The sequence below is a fragment of the Ambystoma mexicanum genome, chromosome 8 (genome assembly GCF_040938575.1).
Source record: "Ambystoma mexicanum isolate Mex_15411 chromosome 8, UKY_AmexF1_1, whole genome shotgun sequence".
In the NCBI taxonomy this organism is placed as follows: Eukaryota; Metazoa; Chordata; class Amphibia; order Caudata; family Ambystomatidae; genus Ambystoma; species Ambystoma mexicanum.
Genome location: NC_090929.1, coordinates 345,635,828 through 345,652,544, shown reverse-complemented (window position 1 = coordinate 345,652,544; position 16,717 = coordinate 345,635,828). Strand labels below are relative to the sequence as shown.

At 45.9% G+C, this 16,717-nt stretch overlaps 1 protein-coding gene across 3 annotated transcripts in view; it reads left to right on the top strand.

The window, feature by feature from the left end:
- PNPLA7 (patatin like phospholipase domain containing 7) overlaps positions 1-16,717 on the top strand; it is a 2,986,886-nt gene that overhangs the window by 2,952,497 nt on the left and 17,672 nt on the right. For all 3 annotated transcript variants that reach the window (XM_069609797.1, XM_069609798.1, XM_069609799.1), the window contains one exon: positions 8,157-8,266. In XM_069609797.1, coding sequence (XP_069465898.1) covers positions 8,157-8,266 — 110 coding nt within the window. The remainder of the gene's footprint in view (positions 1-8,156; positions 8,267-16,717) is intronic.

Sequence of the window (16,717 nt, the reverse complement as noted above, 5' to 3'; positions counted from 1 at the left end):
CGCCTGTCAGCTTTGCATCCTTGGTGTTTCTCCTCGAAGCTTCTCACTATTATACCATGCCCACGTCCATTTTATCAACATGGCTACTTTACTTGTGTTATATTTCCTACTCTAGCAAGCTTCTATATTATCTTATCTACCTTGCATTTCTGCATATATACATATACTGAATCTCTTGTTACTTATCTTCTAAGTGTATATTGTTTTCTTTACATTTGCATATATGTTTACTTCGTCACTTTACTCACATTTTCATTTTCTAGATATCCATACATCAGGTGTAGTGCGCTCACTTATCTTCTCCTTCACACCTGTCAGACTTTATTAATAGTTCTTCTATGTCCAGTGGTGTTTGCAGACTCATGTCTACTGCATTAGTTCGGCGATACATTCGGTAAGTTTGTCTCTGTGCATAACATCTCTCGTACCTTCGATGTGGTATTGGGGTGATACAAGGTGTCATGCGCAGTGTTCTCTTGCTGCTCTTCCATTATGACGGAGGTGAGGGGCTCAATAGATGGCATGTAGATCTGCCTCTCTTCACCTCCAAAGACATTGCAACATTCCTAGGGTTCGTCGTACAAAACAGCCTGCCCCACTCATTCCAAGAGTCATACCATTCAAGCTCTTCCTCCTTTGTGGCAGAGATCTGACTCTCTCCATCAAGCTAGGCCAGTGACTTTTCCCCTCCCAGGTTGGTGGCAGCAGAGCACAGAGAGGTGGTTTTGCCTCAGCCTCCTCACTCTGGTACTCCAAGTCGAACAGCTGTGACGAATCCGAAAGCTTTGGCCCTTTTTCCCTTGGGGAGCCACCCCCTTTGAGGCTAGGAAGGTGAGCCTCCTAACCAAAACCATCCATATGGGTTTGGGAATGCAGGACCTCACTGGGAGCGACTCCCCTCAAAGGGACAAGAACTCCCTTTCCCATGGGGAACTCCCTATAATGAAAGCATTATCGGCATACATGGGAATTCAAGAAACTGATGGTATATTCAACTGTGCGACTCAATATAACACTGAAAGTGTCTTTGGATGTCTGACTCAAGACAATGCTGGTCTTTCTGTGGGCTTAACAGCCAAACATAAATAACATGCCCATTTTTTATCACGGAGCGAGAATTAAGACATAATCACCCTTGAATGGAGGAGGAGAAGCAAAACGCAGAGGCTAGCCTCCGATGTGAGCATGCCAATGTAGCAAAGCTGGTTGTGGCACGGCAAAGGCCGACACAGAGGTGGGAAGCTGCCGACCAGACACTGGGAGAGTGCAAACTCGGAGAGGCAAGGGCAGCTCAAGGCAAGCCTTACTAGGAGGTGCGACCACGTGGATGATGTGTTGCACCCCGTGCCTACAAACTGCTGTCAATACAAGGGATCTAGAGATGAGCGTATCCTATGCTCTCAACGAGAGAGCCCTGCTCTCAGCGAGAGAGCCCAAGAACAGAGAGGCGTTGAAACGAGTCGAAGAGAAAACCCACTCGCATCCAGACTGGAAAACCTGCAAGCTATGGGGAATGCCACTGCTATTCAAGAGAGGCCGCCTCACTGGAACAAACCCAACGGAACAGAAGGTATCTGGGGCTGAGGGAGGCAGAGAAAGGAGAGAATGAAAGGGGTGGAAGATAGAATTGCCATACGCCCCTACAAGTGTCAGTGAGACCTGAAAAGAGAGAAGAAACAGTGGGGTTACGGAAGCCCAGTAAACCTGAAGATAGTAATCCACCAGACCACTCAGAGGAACTCCCAAGAGCTAAGAGAACCACATAACGAGAGGGCTTACAAATACCCAAGAGAGATGAGACATTGGGATAGAGGAATGCAAGGGGGCTTAAAAGGCCCAATAAACACAATCAAGAACAAATATCAGGGAGCACAGAGAATCCCAAGGCTACTACAAGTTGTGGAGAGTAATCAGGCAAATAGCCCTCCAGGTTAAGAAATTGTGACTTTCTGTTTCTTTTTTCAGGGACTTAAGACTTTCTTTCCTGAATTTAAGGAAACTTTGGAACTTTGAGAGACTGCCAAGACCTGCTAAAAATAACCAATAATTGTGGTTTCTGCGGACACATATTGAACCCAGAACCTCCTTAGAAGCCAGAGGAAAAGCGGGGTGAAATTGAGTGCAGGGCACTCTACTTTTTTTTTTTATTTTTGGTAGGGCCAGTTTAGCGGATAGGTTTGGACCGAGGCCTTTTTGTTTGTTTCGACTTTTGATGAGCACCTTAGTTATAGTTTTGATAGAGATCAAACTGCCTTTTAGAAAAAGGGCTTGAAAGTTGTTTTGCATTTTAAGTTTTAAGTTAAATAAAGCCTCTTAACACCATGTCCTCTGGTCCAGTCCTTCTGGCTTGCCACAAAGCCCCCTGAATTGTATTTCACCACCCCTGTATGGTGATGGGGGCTGGGGGGTACTGTCCTTGCACATCAGGGAGTAACACTCCATCCCTTCCGAGGACTTAGCTTTTACAGGTTGTCTTGCACTGAACAAGGATGAGGGCCTGCATCATGTCTTGTATCTGAGGCTTTTTAAGCCCAGGTCAGTATAGACAGCAGATTCCACCCTGATATCTAGGTTCTTACTTATGCTAGGTGTGGAGACCTGGATGCTCTTTGCCTGGTCTAGCTGATCTCCCTCTGGGACTTCCTATCTCTCTGTACACTATTCAGGTGTTAGTCACCCAAAGGGGTTACTGGAATGCCATACAGACACTCTGCCCAATTCAGTCTCTTTCCTTTCACACTCACCTTCTCCTGTCGCTCTTACTTCCTGATGATCCTTCCTCACTACTCTCCTCTCAACTCAACCCACCTTACTCAGTCTACCTCTTTTGTCATCCTTTGTCCCTCCGATACCTCTCACTCCTTCTAATCGTCACATCCACCCTTTGATATTACTACCCCCTCCTCCACAATGCTACTCCCTACACTTTTTCACTTGCTACTCTATCATATTCATTCACACCACATTACCATTTGCACTCACTAATCAATACCTCACCCGATATAGAAATCGCCTCTAGTGTCACTCCACTGTCCTTCATATTTCTGGTCTCTTGATCTGCTTCCTCCACCTCATCTGACCTCATTCGAACAACTGTAAGGAACTCATGGTGGCAACAGACACAAGTGATCAGAGTTCAAGGGTGTTTATTAAACTGTATGCAGGTTGGAAACCGCCTAATCTGAACCTAAATCTAATATGGGAGCAAGCGTCGACCATCAAATGATAATAAGGCAGTCCTAGTGTTGTGTCAAATAAAAAGGGCTTATACTAAGAAACCTATTGACAAACCTTACAACCAATACAAAAAAGGGTGTGGGATAGTTTTCAAGAAAAGAAAGAAGTGTTTCCAAATAACATGTCAGGATGCAGTATCTTGGGTCTCCCTTCTGCACGTTTTGAGCACAGGGTATGGTGGGATCTTGGAGCACAGTACACTCTTGAGCTTGCCTAGCATGAAACAACAGTTCTGCTTGCAGGTATCAGGGTCGTCGACGGACAAGTCTTGTTTCTCTTGAAAGACTCTTGCCTTCAAGGGCATGATGTATTCAAATAACAAGACTAAAGTTCCTTCACCAAAATGAAAGTTTGTTTCCTGGTTTTACTTAGGTTGATGATTCTTCACCACTTTGGTCCCCCTCTTCCGGGTGCTGACCCCTCTTTACTTTCAGTCTCCCTCTGCCTGGTTCACTCTGGCTTTTCCTTCATTCAAAAATCTTAATGTCTTTATAAACAGATCTAGTGGACATCCCTTTGCCAGGTTTTCCTTTGTCAACACACTGTTTCTTTGGAATTTAGACGTTGCCCCTTCTTCGTCAGCATCCCTCTTCCGGGTTCACTCTTGCCAACTTCACATTCACATTTGCTTATAATGTTTACAGGATTCACTTCCCTTGCTATCTCACAAGGCGAGATTCACTTTCCTTCCTTTCTCTACAGTTCTTAGGTCAAAGGCTTTCGTAGATTTTGCTTGACCTCTTGAATGAACACTTTGGCCTATCTTGGCAGCTCTCTACGGCCTTCTGGTATCTGTAGTTTCACTGAGATGGGGATTGACCAGAGTTTCTCAAAGCAGCACCCACGTGGTGCTGGTCCCCTTCTGAGGCTGGTCTCCCCTTTCCAATTTGACAGTTTTTTTAGCCCAGTTCTTATTGTCTTATTGGCTCTCCCTTCGACTCAACAGCTGTGATGAACCACTTGGCTTTCCTCATAACTGGAGTCAATGCCAGTACCATGGTAGCAGGAGTCTCCCTCGCTTTGACTTATCGGCGTCAATATGCTGCATGTACCGTTGACATCTGCTGCAACACACTTGGGCTTTTGTCCTCGGTTTTACGATTCCTTCTATGGAGGTTTTTGTTTTGCGACATGTCAGGTAAACGGCTCTGGTGTTAGTCTGTTGTCTTTCATGTTGTGCGAAAGTGGTTGTGTTGGGAAAGGGGGTGCAGTGCGGAAGAGGATGCGGAAAAGGTGTTGAAGGAACTGGGATACCGTGTATCACCCTTCGGTGTCCCACTCCTGAGAACACCCCCATCCAGGCGATCCTCCCTACTGGTCCCCTAGGAACTGGATCCAATAGCAGTGGCAGTGTCCTGGCCACCTAGATGACAGATCTCCGTGGACTAGCTAGGGAGACACCTTAAGGTTTCTCACACAACCCACAACTTACTTCTTCTTGTTACCCTTTTTTTACTCAATTTCCTGTTCTCATTGAGTGTCTGGCCCTGTCCACTCTAGACCTACTTTCCCCCGTCAGTGGTGTTACACAGTGAAACATTGATAAATAGCAGGTTAAGCTACCCCTTTACTCTGTGCAGGTGGACTGAGACTCAGCAATGATGGCCAGTGTTTGGATGGAAGAGGGGGTCTCTGGCAGGCCCCTTTGTGTTGGCAAATTTCTGTCTCGGGTACGTGACCCTTTCCCAAATCCCTGGAGGTCTAGCATCTACCAGTGTTTTGGAGCAGAGAACTGCTTTCTCTTCGTTTGCGTGAGCGCTGTCTCCCCAGTGCAGCTCTCTCTCTTGCCAGGGATACTCTGGACAGGAAGCTCTACTTGCATGTGGCACTGGAGGTCTGCTGCAGCTACTTTGGTGTTCGTCATTACCCCGGTCTGCTACACTGTCTCTGTTGAAAGAATCATAAAAACTCTGGCGAGCATCTTGCTGATGACGTATGGGAGGATACAAGACTATTGCACAGAAAAATACTGGCAGAACTAACAGGAACTGGGACCCTCTCAACTGCCACTGTCCTCCTGGGGAAAAGGACTGACCATGGATTTCTCCCTGGTTGTCACACTGTCCAAGGCAAGTGTGTCCTTATCCTGATGGACAAAGCAGTGGCCATGCATTCTCCTCAACAAACAAGGTGGTATGAACTTGCTGCCTATGTGCATGGAAGTGATAAAACTGTGGCTCTGGGCTTGGGAGAATTATGTATCTCAGTTGGTTGCCCATCTTGCCAACAAGGAGAATGTAATTGCAGATAGCCCAAGTAGGCAGAACACTACCTCCCACCAGTATGCCGTCCACTGGGATGTTATACATGAGATCTTTGCTCTTTCGGGGGCCCTTCGAGTGGCCCTCTTTGCCTCCAATATCAACATGGAGTTGTTTTTTTTCTGCTCCCGGTTACTTAGCCCACTGGAGTCTCTGGGGATGCATTGTTTGTTGATTATAACTGCACTGTTCTTTATGCTTTTTGCTTTAATGCCAATTCCTGTCATTCAGCTGGTTCTAATGAGACTGCAAGTGTTCTGAAAGAAATTACCCAATCTGATCGTCTCCAATTGATCGTATGGTACATCTGGCCGAATTAGAAACAATCAGATTGGGTAATCCCTACCAAACATGGGGAGTGAGGGTTGGTGATGGCCTTTGAAGATAGCGTGGGCGTCCCCCGCTTCCAGAGGTTTGGAGGCAGGAGACGGGGGAAAAAAAAAAAGAAGAAAAGCGGACCATGTAGGAGGGACGTAACTGACGCCGCAGGGTCAGAAGATAAGCAGATGCCAAAAAGGTAAGTAGGCTGTGGGTGTAGGGGATGTATTGGTGTCGTGGGGGTTTAACTGTAGCTGGATTTGGTCACGGCCAAATCGTATAAATCCTTCTGAAATGCCATGATGCTGATCGCTCTAAACTGGGCTCCGAGAATGTGGTACCTGGCACTTTGGGATATGTCTATCCGTCTTTGGCTTCTTCTGGCAAAGGTGGACCTGCTATTTTGATTGGGGGGCTCGGGTCCTCCAGCCACACCTTAGCTGCCTCAACCTTCATGCTTGCCTACTGGCAGTCTAAGGTATAAAGAGTTGTATTTGTAGAACAATGTCCTGGACATATTTCTTTCCATCAGGAGGCCTGCCTTCAAGTCTTTATATACCTGTGGGTGGTATATGTTTTTGTCTTCCTGTAGCGAGAAATGTCTAAACTCCTTGATCTGTGCTACGTCTGCTGTTCTAGATTTACTGCTCCTTTTGGCCCAGGTGACCCCTTCAGATCGGCACTAAGAAGAGGTACTTGTTGTTATTTTGGTCTTTAAAAGGTCCCCTGACCATACCCAGTGTTATGCAGTTTATGCTTGGATTGGGTAAGCAGTTTCCCACACTTGGGGGCTCTTCCTGGTTGCGATGGCTTCTGCTATATAGATGAGTGTGCTCCAGGCTCTTTTGGTGCAACATCTGTACTTTTATTCTCTAAGGAGAAAGAGATTCTGAGAGTATGTGTCTCACTGTCCTCCACCTCATCAATCCAAGTTGGAGGAGAAGTGTCATCAGCTGGATCTCCAGCAGGCTCTCGGCTACCTTTTCCGTCAGACGAAGGACATAGCTCGGGCAGTGAGAACCATTAACAAACGGAGTCTGTCTAGGTGGAATGCCCCCTGAATTTACGAGTGCTATTACCTGGGTGGGGAAAATGTGCCGGACGGTCTCAAGGCACACCTCACCAGAGGTCAACCTCTGCCCTGCAGAGACGTTTGCCAGTTTTTGGCATCTGTCATGCTGCTATGTGTGCTTTCCTACACACGTTTGCCAAGCACTGCTGCTAGGTTCCTTGTCTGTTCCGGGCTCCTGTTTTGGGCGAGTGCTGGTCCAAACTTTCTGGTCTAGATAGTGGGCCAAGATAACCTTCCTCCCCCCGAAATCTGTACTTCTTAAAGAGTCTATCTAAGATGTGTCTGTGGGAGGAAGGCATCTTTTTTAAGAACAGGTTACTTACCTCCCATTAATGTTCTTTGTGATGGGCTAATCCTTCCTTCCTCTGATCCCTCATTGCTCTACCATCCTACCCCTCATATTGGATAGCTTGTTCACATCTAGCTTCGTTGTAGTCCCTCAGCTGTTGAGTGCTCCGGAACAAGGCAGCACGGAGGTCACAGGGCATCAAGTGCTCCCCATATCCTGCCTCTGATGTCATATCCGGTGTCATGGCCACATATTGGAGTCCAGTGGAGACACATAGTGAACCATGGTGGCTCAAAACATTTCAGGAGGCATCTTGCAATGAAAGATATATATCTAAAAGGAGGAATCTGTTAGACGAGGGACAAATCCACCAGGAAGAACATTACCGAAATGTAAGTAGTTTGTTCTTATTAAGCTATCGAGGAACTCATAATGAAACCCACAGTGTGTTAACGTGTAAAGGTTTTTTAAAAAACATTCCACAGAACGCCACATACATTGTCCTGTATTTTGCCGCCTATTTTAAACTATTTCATTCTCCTTAATTTGGCCTTCCCTTGGTGCATAATTTCAGTGGGTCTGGCAATCCTAAAAGCAGTTAAGAGGATAAAGGGTTCCGCTGTGTAGTTGTTTGCTCTGCAATGGGGAAAGGGACGCTATGTTGAGTCGTTGAGTGGTACACGTTTTTGGCAAACATATATTAAAACCAATGCATTTGGATAGTGACAGTGTAATGAAATGGATGCTCTGCGCATGTCCATCGTTATTTTTGTTCTACAGTTGCTTTGAGTGACATCTTAAAAGGCACATAGATAACTTTATAAGCCTTATGCATTCATTAGATGAATGGGTTGGAAGTGTATGAATGTTTTTCCATGATTTTAAATATAAATCGTCAACATGTGTAGTCAGCCTTCTTTCTGTTACGTCAAATAAACGATGCGGACAAAAGCGTTTTGTTTTCCTTCCCTCTCGCCAGATGAGTCCGACTACCAGACCGAGTACGAAGAAGAAGAGTTTGCAGATTCACAGAGAGAGGATTATGTTCATTTTCTCAGTAATCCGAATGAGGAGACGGTGTCTGAAAGTGTAAGTTCTACCTTATGCTAAACAGGCCTATTTTGCTCACCCTCCAGTCTGCATAATTCAAAGTTTTAAAAAAAAGTGTTTGGGGGCAATGACGGATGTATAATTTTGAATTTGTGCAGGATTAAGTTTAAAGAAATGTGAATTTAACTGGCATGAAATGTGGCAGAAGGACTGAAATGCCCTTCTCATGCCGTTCGCCACTTGTGTCTTTTGCTGGAGGCAGCGACCAACCAAGGACACCCTCAGTACTTTGGGCCTGCAGTTGTCATCAGTTCTTCATTTGTGGTTGGGATTCTTGAGTTGCTTTCCTATGGATGTAATTATTTTAACTGCGTCTTTGAGCTATCACCTTTATGTCGTATTGTTACAGTGTTGGCATCTGTTCCAATACCAACCAAAAAAGCTATGGGTGGAACGTTTTGAATTAATCGGAACCAATGGCATTGCTCTGGGCAACCTCCACACCACTGTTTTTAGCACGTCTGTGCCATTGCAAAAGGGGTCCAGCCATATGAAAATCAGGCAGGTACTGCCACCAATGGTGGCAGCCCACCCTAAACTGCTTGGCTAGGTCCCTTTTGCACGAAAACACAAGCAACACCAGACATGTTTCAGTCTTATTGGGTCTCCGCAGTGAGGTGCAGCTTGGTTTCCTATGGCGCTGCGAGTAAGGGACCCACGTCTGCGCATACCCTCTCAAATAGGGAGACAAACGACAGCGAAAAAGTGATGGGTGAAAGGTTTTGAATAAATCTGAACCACTGGCATTGCTCTGGGCAACCTTTCACACCAACTAATTCTATTCCACCAGAAAGGAAGAAAAAAAAGAAAGGTGCTAAATCTTGCGCTCCAAAATAGAGACATGCCATGATATTTCTCGATCCTTGAAACCAGACCATTCTGATTAACGGTTTTGCTGGGGAATCTCCCTCCTTGCATACATCTGAAATCCCTAGAACAACGTGAACATCAAAAGTAACTAAAAATAATTTTAAAAAAGAAGGGTTGGGTGCCCAATGAAGCCACAAAAACTTGCATTTCACCTTTTCTTATAAACCCCATTGGTAGAAGCAAAGCTTCTATTCATTCAAAAGAACTGTGGAGTGCAACTATGGACGTACGTGCAGTGCTTAATTTGTGGGGGGCTACTCAGGGCTAAGCCTGACACTTATTTCTGAGACCCAGCACTTATTTCTAAGCCCAGCTTGATTATGTTGTGGTGTTTTGGCAACGTCAGTCAGCCATAATAACATAACAATCAACAACAGTGTGCACTGGCCAGGGTCTCTGCATCCTGGGCTGGTTCATTGTCATTCACAAACCTGATGACCCAGGCAGCGCAGGACTACTTATCAATTTTCATGAAAAACAATGCGGTGCAAGGTGACAGTCCTAGGCACTGATGCTGGCCATGTACACACACTGTTTCACTCAGCCTGCATGACACTGCTGCAAATTCACTTGTGTAATAACTAGCAGGGTGGCTTGACAACAACAGGACAGTGACCAGCCAACAGCCCCAACAGAAGGGTTAAAAGTCAATGAAAAGACTCTTAGCGAACAGGAGAGGCGGTCATGAGTACCAAGCTATGCAAGATGATCTTGCTGCAGTGTTTGACAGGCAACTCATCAGTTCAGTAATGCAGTTGCCTACATTCATCCATCAGTTTACCGTAGGAGGAAAGCGTTTTTGCTCTTTTTTTCCTGTGGTTAGATGGTTAACAGGCTCTACTCAACACTGATACGATTGGATACAAATGTTTTATGTGTTGTAATCATTTATTTTATTTCAAGACTCAACCAATAAGTTATGTTTATTTCACCCTCAACGAACCAGCGGGAGTTGGAGCTTTAATCCCAAATATGTGAACACCGTATGGAGCAGCTGTGTGAGGCTGTATGGAACAACAGTGGGTGGTGCCAACAGTAGACCGGGAGCGGCCCCTCCTCCATGCAAGAAAATGTTTTGGTCCTGGCTCTATTTTCTTTACGAATTAAGCACTGGGCAAGTGCACTGTGGGACGTAGAGCTTCTCCTGGGATGGTGCCAGAATATATGCTCCAGGACAATCAGGTCACCCCGCTATCGATGTTACCCTTGACGGATACTGGCGAGGAAACTTGTGCAGCAGTTAATACCAAAGAACCCAAGATACAAGGAGCAGGAAAAATCAACTTGGTTAGGCCCGCGTTACAAGGCCCAACAAGGAATATACCTAACGTTCTCTCAAAGCTACTCCCAAGTAGATGTTCCATGGAGAAGGAAGCCTTCAATACGGGAGGACAGTGTGCCAATTTTGCTTAGCAAGTTTTTATGGTTAATCAGTCTTTGAATCATTCTCCAGCCTCTGGCGCGCCATCTACCCAATCGGCTCTGGTGGGCAGGTTTAGTGATTCCAACAGTCTGATTTTGAATACGAGTGCTGTAATATCCCTATTGAGTCATATCCCTCAATTGAGGCCTATTCAGTCTCACGATATTATTCAAGTTGAGTTTGTCAATGATACCTGACTGGACAGGTTGATCCTCCATATAGCATCACCCCTTATTTATAACAACATTTTGAAGGAAGTGGAGGCATTTTTGGGTCTGAGCTGTGAGCTTCTAGCAGATCTCACTGAAAGACATCACCCATACCCGGGAAACAGTGATATTGAGTCTTATTATGGGGCAATATCTGTATTGGATTACTCTGTTCGTGGGGCGAATGAGGAGTTGAACTCCCTGAAATGTGCAATTATTAAAGGGGGGGTGTGTTAGATCTGTATATTCGTTCATCCCTGAAATTGGTCCAAATAAGAGAGAGAAGGACTATTCTTGGCTTTTGTCCTCACTGTTGAACAAAGAGGAGGTGGTAGAAAGTATGGCTCTTTAACAAAGATGGTTTAGTTTGATTTCTTGGAATAGCAGGGGGTTTAAGAGTTGTATGTTTCCGGGAGTGGACTTCCCTTGGCGGGTGAATTATGAAATGTTCACTTTTGTGCAGGATTAAGTTTAAAGAAATGTGAATTTAACTGGCATGAAATGTGGCAGAAGGACTGAAATGCCCTTCTCATGCCGTTCGCCACTTGTGTCTTTTGCTGGAGGCAGCGACCAACCAAGGACACCCTCAGTACTTTGGGCCTGCAGTTGTCATCAGTTCTTCATTTGTGGTTGTGATTCTTGAGTTGCTTTCCTATGGATGTAATTATTTTAACTGCGTCTTTGAGCTATCACCTTTATGTCGTATTGTTACAGTGTTGGCATCTGTTCCAATACCAACCAAAAAAGCTATGGGTGGAAGGTTTTGAATTAATCGGAACCACTGGCATTGCTCTGGGCAAACTTCCACACCACTGTTTTTTAGCACGTCTGTGCCATTGCAAAAGGGGTCCAGCCATATGCAAATCAGGCAGGTACTGCCACCAATGGTAGCAGCCCACCCTAAACTGCTTGGGTAGGTCCCTTTTGCACGAAAACACAAGCAACACCAGACATGTTTCAGTCTTATTGGGTCTCCGCAGTGAGGTGCAGCTTGGTTTCCTATGGCGCTGCGAGTAAGGGACCCACTTCTGCGCATACCCTCTCAAATAGGGAGACAAACGACAGCGAAAAAGTGATGGGTGAAAGGTTTTGAATAAATCTGAACCACTGGCATTGCTCTGGGCTACCTTTCACACCAACTAATTCTATTCCACCAGAAAGGAAGAAAAAAAAGAAAGGTGCAAAATCTTGCGCTCCAAAATAGAGACATGCCATGATATTTCTCGATCCTTGAAACCAGACCATTCTGATTAACGGTTTTGCTGGGGAATCTCCCTCCTTGCATACATCTGAAATCCCTAGAACAACGTGAACATCAAAAGTAACTAAAAATAATTTTAAAAAAGAAGGGTTGGGTGCCCAATGAAGCCACAAAAACTTTCATTTTACCTTTTCTTATAAACCCCATTGGTAGAAGCAAAGCTTCTATTCATTCAAAAGAACTGTGGAGTGCAACTATGGACTTACTGTCATGATGCCTACTTCCAAGGGGCCAGACAGGGCCCGGCACCCTCAGAGGCAGGCAACATGTATACTAGGGAAGTCCCAGCCACCCCAGATAGGGGCTCTTTGGTCTCAGTCCTGGCGCCGTTGGCGTCAGGCTCATAAGGGATAACAGTCCTGGCACCATCGGCGCCAGGCTCATACAAGATATGGAAGGAATAGTGTTTGGTGCAAACTTACCTGGCAGACCATGCTGCAATTTCCTTACCTGGCAGATCATTCTACAACTTCCAGATGAAAAAGGAACTACTTAACCACACGGGAGTGGCTGGTGGCAGGATACATACGTTCAGTGGAAGGATACATACCTGGGACTACTTGAAAGGCTATTTAAGCCACGCCCAGCCAGCAAACCACGCTTCGCGTTGTTCTGCTCATAGCAGCTGGATGCTCACCGTGCCTGCTCCTGCTCCAGTCCTCGACCACGCCTGCCAGCATCCTGGAAACACCTAAGGATAGAAAAGGGAAGAAGAAACAGGTGAAAACAAACCTTAGCTGTTAAAGCTGCATTCCGGATTCAGCACGCCAACGTTCCTGCAAAAAGACATCATTTTAAAAACTCACCGCGTCGCATACATCTCGGCGCACTTCTCTTACCTGCACGTGGCGCCTTCGGCTCTGCGACGCCCATCCGGATCTCCTGCAGCATTCCAGCACCTACGGGGAGACGAAGAGAAGAAAGCAAGGTGAGAAGGGGAAAATAACCAAGAAGCACTTAGCCGCCAAGCTAATTCTTCTTACCTTCGGGTCGATGCCATTCCTTGGGCATTTCAGCACCCCGGCCCCTATGGGGAAAAAGCAAACATCACATTAGTGAATGCAAAAACCGTAGCAAACAAACTATTTTAAACTCACCAGCTTACAGGTCGGACTCAGCTTCTGCTTCGTACCGGCTCCATTTCTTCGGCATTCTCGAACTCCAGCCCCTAAGGAAAAAGAGACAGGAAAAGACAGTAGTGGGCCTACACCAAAACTCACCTGAAATCAGGTTTTCGACGGAAACCACCCTCAGCCCGGAGTCTTCCATTACCTGCAAAAGAGAAGAGGAACAGTTTAGACTCAAGCTTGCCATAAACATTTACGGTACTTACCGGAACAGACAAGCGAACTCGAACTTACTAACCAGTAACGTAACTGGACCCCAACGCGCCCCTGCATCAGAAGCATGATGGAGAGCTCGCCTTTTCAATCCCTAAGGTGAGTCTCCACAGGGAATTACAGAAGGGTTGCAAGGAGGGTGAGAAGGGGAACAGAAGATCAACACAAAACCCGCAGAGTATTAACCCTTCCTTTTCGCTCACAGAAGGGTATTCATCCGAGCCAGACAAGCCGGATTTGGGAACCCAGCCCACTCCATCTTCAGGGTGCTGAACATCTCCTTCGAAGAGGCCACTGCCGTCCAGACTACGCCCGCGCCTCCGTGGGAACCAGGTGAGCGTTACACTTACGTGCAGTGCTTAATTTGTGGGGGGCTACTCAGGGCTAAGCCTGACACTTATTTCTGAGACCCAGCACTTATTTCTAAGCCCAGCTTGATTATGTTGTGGTGTTTTGGCAATGTCAGTCAGCCATAATAACATAACAATCAACAACAGTGTGCACTGGCCAGGGTCTCTGCATCCTGGGTTGGTTCATTGTCATTCACAAACCTGATGACCCAGGCAGCGCAGGACTACTTATCAATTTTCATGAAAAACAATGCGGTGCAAGGTGACAGTCCTAGGCACTGATGCTGGCCATGTACACACACTGTTTCACTCAGCCTGCATGACACTGCTGCAAATTCACTTGTGTAATAACTGGCAGGGTGGGTTGACAACAACAGGACAGTGACCAGCCAACAGCCCCAACAGAAGGGTTAAAAGTCAATGAAAAGACTCATAGCGAACAGGAGAGGCGGTCATGAGTACCAAGCTATGCAAGATGATCTTGCTGCAGTGTTTGACAGGCAACTCATCAGTTCAGTAATGCAGTTGCCTACATTCATCCATCAGTTTACCGTAGGAGGAAAACGTTTTTGCTCTTTTTTTCCTGTGGTTAGATGGTTAACATGCTCTACTCAACACTGATACGATTGGATACAAATGTTTTATGTGTTGTAATCATTTATTTTATTTCAAGACTCAACCAATAAGTTATGTTTATTTCACCCTCAACGAACCAGCGGGAGTTGGAGCTTTAATCCCAAATATGTGAACACCGTATGGAGCAGCTGTGTGAGGCTGTATGGAACAACAGTGGGTGGTGCCAACAGTAGACAGGGAGCGGCCCCTCCTCCATGCAAGAAAATGTTTTGGCCCTGGCTCTATTTTCCTTACGAATTAAGCACTGGGCAAGTGCACTGTGTGACGTAGAGCTTCTCCTGGGATGGTGCCAGAATATATGCTCCAGGACAATCAGGTCACCCCGCTATCGATGTTACCCTTGACGGATACTGGCGATGAAACTTGTGCAGCAGTTAATACCAAAGAACCCAAGATACAAGGAGCAGGAAAAATCAACTTGGTTAGGCCCGCGTTACAAGGCCCAACAAGGAATATACCTAACGTTCTCTCAAAGCTACTCCCAAGTAGATGTTCCATGGAGAAGGAAGCCTTCAATAAGGGAGGACAGTGTGCCAACTTTGCTTAGCAAGTTTTTATGGTTAATCAGTCTATGAATCATTCTCCTGCTTCTGGCGCGCCATCTACCCAATCGGCTCTGGTGGGCAGGTTTAGTGATTCCAACAGTCTGATTTTGAATAGGAGTGCTATAATATCCCTATTGAGTCATATCCCTCAATTGAGGCCTATTCAGTCTCACGATATTACTCAAGTTGAGTTTGTCAATGATACCTGACTGGACAGGATGGTCCTCCATATAACATCACCCCTTATTTATAACAACATTTTGAAGGAAGTGGAGGCATTTTTGGGTCTGAGCTGTGAGCTTCTAGCAGATCTCACTGAAAGACATCACCCATACCCGGGAAACAGTGATATTGAGTCTTATTATGGGGCAATATCTGTATTGGATTACTCTGTTCGTGGGGAGAATGAGCAGTTGAACTCCCTGAAATGATCAATTATTAAAGGGGGGGGGGTGTTAGATCTGTATATTCGTTCATCCCTGAAATTGGTCCAAATAAGAGAGAGAAGGACTAGTCTTGGCTTTCGTCCTCACTGTTGAACAAAGAGGAGGTGGTAGAAAGTATGGCTCTTTAACAAAGATGGTTTAGTTTGATTTCTTGGAATAGCAGGGGGTTTAAGAGTTGTATGTATCCGGGAGTGGACTTCCCTTGGCGGGTGAATTATGAAATGTTCACTTTACAAGAGGTCTGGCTACGGGAGGACCTATTGTGGATGGGTACAGTATTTTTCTGAATAGAGCAATAGGTGGCACAAGGGGCAGACCGTCAGGAAGGCTATTAGTGGGGGTTAAACATTCCTTTGGTCCTAGAATTGAACCCTGTCATGCAACATCTTCTGATATATTGGCAGTGATGTTGACTTGTCTGGGGGAGGATTTCCCTTGTCCAGTCTACCATCTGCTTATAAATATATATTGGAATGGCCTTAAAACTAATTTCGAAGGATTTTTTGAGTTTTTAAATGCCCTGTTGGTGGGCTGGTATGATGAATTTGAGTGACATTATTCTAATAGTGGGTGATCTGAACTATGATATAGGGCGCTGGGATAGACTGCAGGGGTCTAGGAAGGATCTCGATAAGAATGCCACTAAAAAGGAACTCTATTGGGCTGACTTTCTGAAAGCATGGTCACTTTTTCAACTCAACGGATATATTAACGGTGCTACTTTGGGTAGTCGCACGTGGCAACTGGGCAAAAGTATTTCAGCATTGGACTACATATTTGCGTCAGGCAGTATGATGCCCAAACTAGGGCATATGCTTGTGTCTTTCTGTGTTAACAGTGAGCATACATGCTTGGTTTTTAAACGTTTTCTAGTAACCACTCAGAGGCCAGCAGTGTATGGCTCCTGTCGGTTGAGTCTAAATCCATGGAAAAAAATGGTCAAATAAAATGGGGAAACGGGGTGAGCCCCTCAAATAAAGAAATTCTGTATACTCTTATGTCCCGTCCCCTTTCCTTCACACTGCATGGGCGTCCCTTCAAAGGGACGGGAGACTGAAACTTTTTCACCAGAAAAAACCTTCTCCCCCTTTAAATTTAGAGGCACGCAGGGGTGCGGCTCAAGGAGCATGCGGTGCCATGACTCCGCCCTCCAGCGCCACACCTCAGTCCCCTTTTCCGTGTCGACGGGAACGGGCTGAATTCACCAGCGCTCCTGGGTTTGGCTCCGGCCATGTAATTCCATGCGCGGATGCTTCTTCTCATTATCTTTTTTTGTCTTTTTATCATTCAGGTACTCGGTCCTCAGGCGTCACGCTCCTCCTCGGCGCATGCCGACTTCCACAGGGTTCA